This window comes from Trichomycterus rosablanca, chromosome 3 (genome assembly GCF_030014385.1).
Source record: "Trichomycterus rosablanca isolate fTriRos1 chromosome 3, fTriRos1.hap1, whole genome shotgun sequence".
NCBI lineage: Eukaryota > Metazoa > Chordata > Actinopteri > Siluriformes > Trichomycteridae > Trichomycterus > Trichomycterus rosablanca.
The window spans coordinates 21,165,292-21,173,572 of NC_085990.1; the positions used below are offsets into that span (position 1 = coordinate 21,165,292).

Here is an 8,281-nt window from a genome sequence, read left to right on the forward strand (position 1 = left end):
TTTATCATCATAAAACAAAATTATTATCCATAGCCTGGACCTGTATGGACAGTTGATTGCATTCTAATTAAACCAAGCTAGAGCAAAATAGAATGTATTTACAACAGTTTGTTTAATCTGTATTTTTTTCTCACGTCGTGCACATATAAATTGATGCAGAAAATAGCCTCTGCACAGGACACGAAGTTATTTGTAAATGTTCGTGCACGCAGATCTCTGCGCGATCTTGGCAGCTTTACATGTGACTTTTGCTTCCGTTGCTTTCTTGCTTCCGCAAATACATAAAGCTGAAGCAGTAGCTGCAGACTCGGAGATGTGAAGCACTTGTGAGAGTCCGAGCTGAAGCAGTGGATCAGTGTTCTGCAGACCTGCACGAGGGAGGGATGGTGTGCAGTGAGGAAGGAGCACGCGAACCATACCGCCGCGGTAAGATGAAGCTCGCGCGCGCACTATTCATTCACCTCAGCGCACCTCAGAAAGTCACTGTACTGATGATAGGCTCGATTGCACAGCTCTGTATTAAACTGACCAACAACATTCTCCTTTTTTAAATGATTTAAATTAAAAATGTGTGAATCTTTCATATTATACACAACTGATGATAACCAAATAACCAGATAAAGTGGAACTGATGCCTAATGGGTTTTTTTTATTTCTTTTTTGGTGTGCTACTGCTTCACTACACGTACAGGACTCCCTCCCTCAAATGCTCGCTGTTGATGTTCCACTTAATTGTTTTTGGTTTTAAAGGTCTTAAAATTTGTTTAAATGTATTATTAACTAGAAACACTATACTAGTAAGGGGTAGGACCCCTTTTTGCTTGCTAATCACAATTATATTACCACGTAATAACAGATTTGTCAGGTGCACATTTATGCTACCAATCTGCAGTTCTACCACATTCCAAAGGTGATTAACAGTCACATCTGGGAAAGCCACTAAAGCACACTAAACTTTTTATCATGTTCATGAACGAGTTTTAGACGATCTGTGCTCTGTGACACGGCACATTAGCATGCTACTGGGAAATTACATTAGCAGTAATGGGCAGTGGCAGTCAAACAATGCTGAAATGACACTAAGGGGGCCAATGTATGTAAAGAAAAGTTTCCCATACCATTAGACTTCCAACAGCTTTAACTGTAAATACATGTAAGTAGGGTCCATAGATTCATGCTCTTACGCCACATTATAACACATGCACATCAGACCCGAAATCAATATTCATTTGGTCTTTAATGTGGTTTTTCTGCCTTTCCAACAGTTGTAAATAGTGCCTCAGTTACCATAGCCTTCCATTTAGCATGAACCAGTCTGCCCATGATATTACATTTACAGAAGAAACAGAAGTTATGACATTTTGCAAAATACAACTACTTTCCAGTGTTATTAATATCTTACACCATCTTTTATTCATAGTGAGCATGGTAAGATGCCGATCCACAATGTCCTCCTTTACGTCCTTTTGGCGTCTGCGCTGACAGCATTCAGCCATCCTCACTCCATATGCAAAGTGGTAAGTAATTACTTAAATCAAAAATATGTAAAATGTAATTATGACATAACAAATTAGGATTATCTGCAAAGTTTACATTTTTGGAGGATAATATGAATTGAGTTCTCTGTGCCAAAAAAAGACCAAGGCAACCAAAGGCACAATGTCTATGGATTGAACCTAAGTCCTTAGGGCCCTGAAGCTGTGTGTCACTCACATCACCTGCAGTTGTAATATCATACATTGCAAATAAATTTGTGAACAATATTGTAAAATTTGTGATAGATTGGTGCCCTGTCCAGGGTATTCGTGCTGTGCATCCAGTGTTTTCTGGTAAAGATAAAGTGGTTGATCAAAATAAAACAAAAATAAATAAATATTGTACACTATGTGCATTAGTGTAAACTAAAAAAAAGTTTAGTAAACTAAAACTTCCTAGTATTTAAAAGAAATAAGTGTGTGCATGTTGAATAGCAATCCTACATTTTAAAATATGCTTTATATATAACTATATATAAATATATATAGTTAGCTGGGTATTTTTTTATACAATAAATATATATATATATATATATATATATATATACAGTATATATATATATATATATATATATATAAACAGTACAGTCCAAAATAATTCAGACACATTGAGTTTTGCACACTTTATTGTATTGTTGATGAGATCAGTTTACACTTAATCACTGATATAGACAAAGTGAAATCATGTTTTTAATTTTTTTTTAAATATCAAACATTTAAATCTCTTATTCACTGCTTTTTTTCAAGGATGTTTATTACCACCTCCATAGCATGATGCTGCCACCACTTATTTTTACTATATCAGAGACTTGCCCAGAAGCCACTTTAGTGTTATATTGACTGGTGAAAGATAAACCAGTCTCCCTGTCTCTGCCGCTGAGAAGCACTCCCATAGCATGATGCTGCCACCACCATGTTATACAGCAGTGGTGGTATTAGTGCCTGTTTTTTGGCAGACATATTTTTTTGTATTCTGCTTACAGAATTACATTTTTATCTTATCAGACCAGAGAATCTGTTTCCTCATTGTCTTTTACATACCATTTAGCAAACTACCAGCGGGCTTTCCTTTTGTATGCCTTTTACTCAACAGTCCTTCCGTTTTGCCACTCTGCCACTAAGGCCTGAAGTGTTGCAGGGGTGCTTGTTAATTTAACAGGTTCTCTCATCTTTGCACAGGACTTTGGAGCTCTTTTAGAGTGACTATGGGTTTTGTCATACCTTCCTAATTAAGGCCCTTCCATGCCCAGTATGACATTAAAATTTAAGGGTTTGCCAAGCTTTTCATTTTAATTATAAATGTTTAAGGCCACTGGTTTTTGGATTTAAAGCATTATATACTGATCTATTTATTGCCACAATTTGATTTCCAAGATTTAAAGACAGTTTTTTTTAGCTTGGTTTGTGTTCATAAAAAGTGTAAATTAACAGCTCTTGTAGACCCATGTGTTCAGTCAATTCAGATTGCAACAGGTGGACTCCAATTTAGTTCTAGACAGATTTTAAAGATAAGTAAAGCAACATGATGCACCTGACCACAATCCTGAGTGTCACAACAAATGGTCTGAATATTTTTGTAAATAAGATTTCAGTTTTTAATTTTTATTTAAATGCTTTAAGTTTGTTATGATAATAGATTAAATGTAGATTGAAAAAATAGCATTTATATCCATCTGAAGTCAAAATCACACTACAAAGTATGCAAAAACTTAAGAGGGCTATATACTTTCTGAAACCTATATGTATATGTATTTTATGTCTATGAATATCCTTAATTAAACTGTTTTAAACAATTTTACAATTTAAAACATGTACCTTTAACTTCCAGGCCCTATAAGCTAAACCATAGCTGATCATTTTTGGAGTGTAGTATGTATTCAAATTGATCATTGTGTATATTAGAGTGCAAATATTTGTGCATGTGTCTATGTTGAGATACCTTTTTTTTTAAAGAAATCTTTCTCTCTGGCCCCACAGAATCAATGGAGGGCTTTGTGTAACAGCAACCAACTCTCTTCTATTCCCACTGATTTACCACAACAAATAGAAGAGCTCTTTTTGGATTACAACCCTCTCATAAAATTACAGAATGGCTATTTTTCAAGATATCCTTTTATTCGAATCTTGAGCTGTGCAAACTGTCATTTAAGGACAGTAGAGGACCAGGCTTTCTCAAGTTCACCTCTATTAGAGAGCCTCAATTTAGCCAACAATGAGCTTCAACATGGATACAAGCAGTTTGCTCAGTCTCTGAGCTCTTTAACCGGGCTAAGAACTCTGGATCTTTCTGGCAATGGGCTTACAGAGGACATGGCTGCTAAAATTCTACAAAACATCACATCTCTTGAAACCCTGAATTTGTCCAAGAACGTTCTTCTAAGATTGGACGAGTCAACATTTAGAGACCTTCATCAGCTCAAGGAACTGAATGTTGAAAGGAATGTTTTGTTTGAGATTGATGCTGCATTTGATCACCTAACAAAGCTCAGATGGCTAAACTTGGCATTTAACTCTCTGTCCTGCCTCATACAATTTGAATTGACTCAATTATTGGTGCTAAATGCCAGTCACAACCAAATTGAATGGTTTATAAGCAATCAGGACCTTACAGAACCCTTTGAGCTGGAGACACTGGACCTGTCTGACAACCAGCTTCTGTATTTTCCTTTCCTTCCTATGCACAGTCATATTAAAACACTGTTATTATCCAATAACTACATAAGCTTTTATGGCCATCTTTCTCAAATCATTTCTTTAAACTGGACAACTAGTGTTGAGTTTTACAATTTGGGTAAAAACGTCACCAATATTACAGCAGAACTCTGGAATGATGACCTACATGGAGATATATCTTCAGTGGAAATGCTGGATCTTAGTGTTAACCAGGTAAGATACTTCCCTGAGAGATTTCTTCAGAAAATGCCTCACCTCTACTGGCTGAAGATAAAGAGCAACTGTTTGGAGTCACTGAATTTAACAGGAGAAGATTTGCCTGTCACCCTATATGAGCTGGATGTGAGCAATAACAGACTAACAGAACTGCAAGCACAACCAAGCTCAGTCAGTGAGCTAAATAACCTTACTTATTTGAACCTGAGTTTAAACAACATACAAAAACTTCCCCCTAGAGTGTTCACTACACTTCCCAGTCTCAGCATTGTGGATCTCAGTTACAACACAGTGGGATTATGCCATCCAGGAGAGCTTGGCAGTTCTAACTCTACAGTCTGTGCTGTTTGGACAAATCTTTCCAATTTAAAACAACTTCATATTGCTGGATGTAGTATAAATAGTCTTCCTCCTTTGGTTTTTGATGGTACACCACTTACACATCTTGATCTATCTAACAACCAAGACCTTCTCATTACACAAGACTGTTTGCTGGCTCTCAGTGGAACTTTGCAGCACCTGAGTCTGAGCAACACTGGCTTGCAAAGTTTTGACTTTTCCTCATATCAACATTTAACATTTTTAAACATTTCCAGAAACTCAATTTTGGAGATTCCTAAATCTTTAAGCACATTTAATTTGAAGCTACTGGACTTGAGCTACAACATGCTGTCAACTGTCGAACCTGAACATGCAAATATGCTAGCTAAGAAAGTGCAAACAGTTTATCTGAATGGAAATTCTTTCAACTGCTGCCAGTTAGACTGGTACAGAACATTTAAGGAGTCTAAGACACTTCACGTGGCTGACCTCTCAGAGATTACATGTATCGACCGACACCAGCGGAGACTACAAGCTGGGCTTTCTGACTTTACACTTTGTGATGGCAGAAGCACTGAGGAATCAATTTTCTGGTACATTCTGCTATTTTTATCTGTTAGCGTATCACTGGTGGGTATTTCTGTCATTTATTTTCTTACATTCAAACCAAAACTGCTGCCCCGCGTGATTAAAAAGAAATGTTGGAGGCAGACAACATACTAAAAAAAACACCCCACACACACAACCATTATAAAAATCATCAAATAAAGCAGATACTAAAATATTGATGTTGTTTATGGTGTGAAGACACAAAAAAAGTCATCCTAACTATTTGTAATCAAGTTCCTTGTTTACTGTACAGGATATGAAGGCACATGATTGTCAGTTTTAAACTGATATGAACTGTGAACAAAATTTGTTTTTGTGTAAATACTTTATACAGACACTGTCAGGTTTAGTTTGGTACACATCATGTATAACGTCTATAAAAGGTCACATGTTGGTACAACAAATGATAAATAAAATGAAAGAGTTAATATTGTGATGCAAGACAGATTTATGAGTGCTTTATGATACACGGAAGTATTAAATTACTCTTAATCTATGTTTAATTGCAGCTCAGGTGACGCAGCAATAAAAACACACGCTAGCACACCAGAGCTGGGATCTCGAATACATCGTATCGAATCTTGGCTCTGCCATCCGGCTGGGCTGAGCTGCCACATGAACAACGATTGGCCTGTTGTTCATATAGGGGTGGGGTATTAAGCCGGATAGCAACTCCTCGTGACTGATGCGACTGCGACCTCTGCTGGCTGATTGATGAAAGAAGTGCGTTGATCAGGGTGTGTCTCTCCGTACACAAGGCTGATTCGCATATATGCACTTGCCTATTGTGGGTGAAAAGATGCATACGGCTGCTGCCCACGTGTCGGAGGGGGAGCTTCCTTCTCCTCAAATCAGAGTGGGAATGACGCACTCGGGCATTTCTATATAAATAAATATTTCAATTAATAATTCAATTTAACAGACATTGTACACGTTAGAAAATTACAATGTTTAGTTAAAATAATTTACAAATTGAATGAAGAGGTTTAGTTTCATAGTGTTAGGGTTATTGTACAGGATATTGCTTTGTTGTATGTTTATTTTATGGTTATTCACTAAACAGTAGACACTTGAGACAATGTTTATGCATGTCATTTATGGTATGTCTCAGCTTGCCTTTTTACTGTACAGTGGGGGAAAACAAGAATTTAAACGTACTGTTGCTTTTTGTTATTTATTTCCAGTGTATATACAGTCTGTGGCCAAAAGTATCTGGACACCTCTCCTAATGATTTAATTAGACAGTTTGGGGAAGGTTTTTTCTGATCCAGCATGACCGTGACCCTCTGCTCAAAGCTAGGATTATAAACACATGGTTTGATGAGTTTGGTGTGGAGTTACTCTAGTGGACTGACCAAATCCCTGACCTCATCCCAACTGAACACTTTTGGGATGAATTAAAAAATATATATTGCTAGCTAGACTTTCTTGTCCAATATCAGTGACTAATTTGTTTACTAATGCTGTTTTGATTGAATGGGCACAAATTCCCACAGACACATTCTAAAATCTTGTCTAAAGCCTTCACAGAGGAGTGAATGCTCCTCATATTAATGCTAATTCATTTGGAATGGGATGTCTAACAAGCTCATGGTCTACAAACTTTTGCCATATAGTGTACACATACTTAAAAACAGCCAAAAGTTTATATCAGGTGTAATTAAATGTTTTTACAAATTTCCATTTATTTATTTTTTTATTAAATGCTTCATTCTAAGGGTTACAGTGGGTCGGGTGTCACATGAAAACACTGTCCGGAAGGCAGGAATACAAAGCCTACTCAGTCCTATTTATTCAACCAGCCATCCAAGCACCCACTAACTCACACCTAGTGGCAATTTGAGCATCCAGTTTACTTTATGCATGTTTTTGGGAGGTAAAATGAAACTGGAGTGATGAAAATTCATCTGGACATGAGGAAAACCCATAGTAACCAAATGATAGACTAAACTAGATTGCAATCCATTGCAGGGAATTACACACTTACTCTTTCCCAGGGGCAACTAAAAGCAGCCAGTCTTCCTACTGGCATGTTATGGGAATAAATTAGAGCAGAGACAGCAGATAGAATAAGATATTTGTTGCTCCTCCCAAAATGATGGGGGATTGAAGTTAAAATAATGCATATTCATAGGTAGAGTAGAAAGCTTTTATCACAGCAAAGTTTTAAACTCTATAATTTGCCCATGAATTTCAAATTGGATGGCCAACAAGCTTACAGTCGGGTGCCAACATACTTTTGGTGTATATATTCAATAACACTGATGTGCCAAACTTCTGAGTATTGTGTACCTAGAAGCTGTGTTGCAGAGGAAACATGAAATTTCCTGCTTTGCTATGTTGCCACTGCTCAGTTCAAGAGAGTTTGTTTTTGCTAGTAGGATTCAATATTTTATCCAAACCTGCAAATAATGAAAGTCTAATATGTAAAGTATTACAAAAGTTTCTATTCTTTTTTAAGAGGACGCACAGCGTCACTGATGTGAACCACAAAAAAACTATTACACTGCCAGTCACTGTCTGCTAAATGTCTAAATAATAAGATCACAGACAACGGTCAAAGGATTGTTATAAAAGATGCTGGGGCGAAATATGGTAAGACATTATGATGTTAGGAAATTGTGATTAAGTTTGAGATGTACTCATTCTGGTATAGTTTGTTTGTTTGTTTATTAGGATTTTAACGTCATGTTTTACACTTTGGTTACATTCATGATAGGAACGGAGTTACTCATTACACAAGGTTCATCAGTTCACACATGGTTATATTGAACACAGTCATGGACGATTTAGTATCTCTAATTTACCTCACTTGCATGTCTTTGGACTGTGGGAGGAAACTGGAGCACCCGGAGTAAACCCACGCAGACATGGGGAGAACATGCAAACTCCACATGGACCGCCCCCCTTGGGGATCGAACCCAGGA

The 8,281-nt window shown here is 37.0% G+C and overlaps 1 protein-coding gene across 1 annotated transcript; it reads left to right on the top strand.

The window, feature by feature from the left end:
- The first annotated feature begins 373 nt into the window (after positions 1-373).
- nrros (negative regulator of reactive oxygen species) lies at positions 374-5,748 on the top strand. The gene is made up of 3 exons (XM_062991968.1): positions 374-426; positions 1,421-1,517; positions 3,513-5,748. The coding sequence occupies exons 2-3, from the start codon at positions 1,434-1,436 to the stop codon at positions 5,466-5,468; spliced, it is 2,040 nt and encodes a 679-aa protein (XP_062848038.1). The 5' UTR covers positions 374-426; positions 1,421-1,433; the 3' UTR covers positions 5,469-5,748.
- The last annotated feature ends 2,533 nt before the right edge of the window (positions 5,749-8,281 follow it).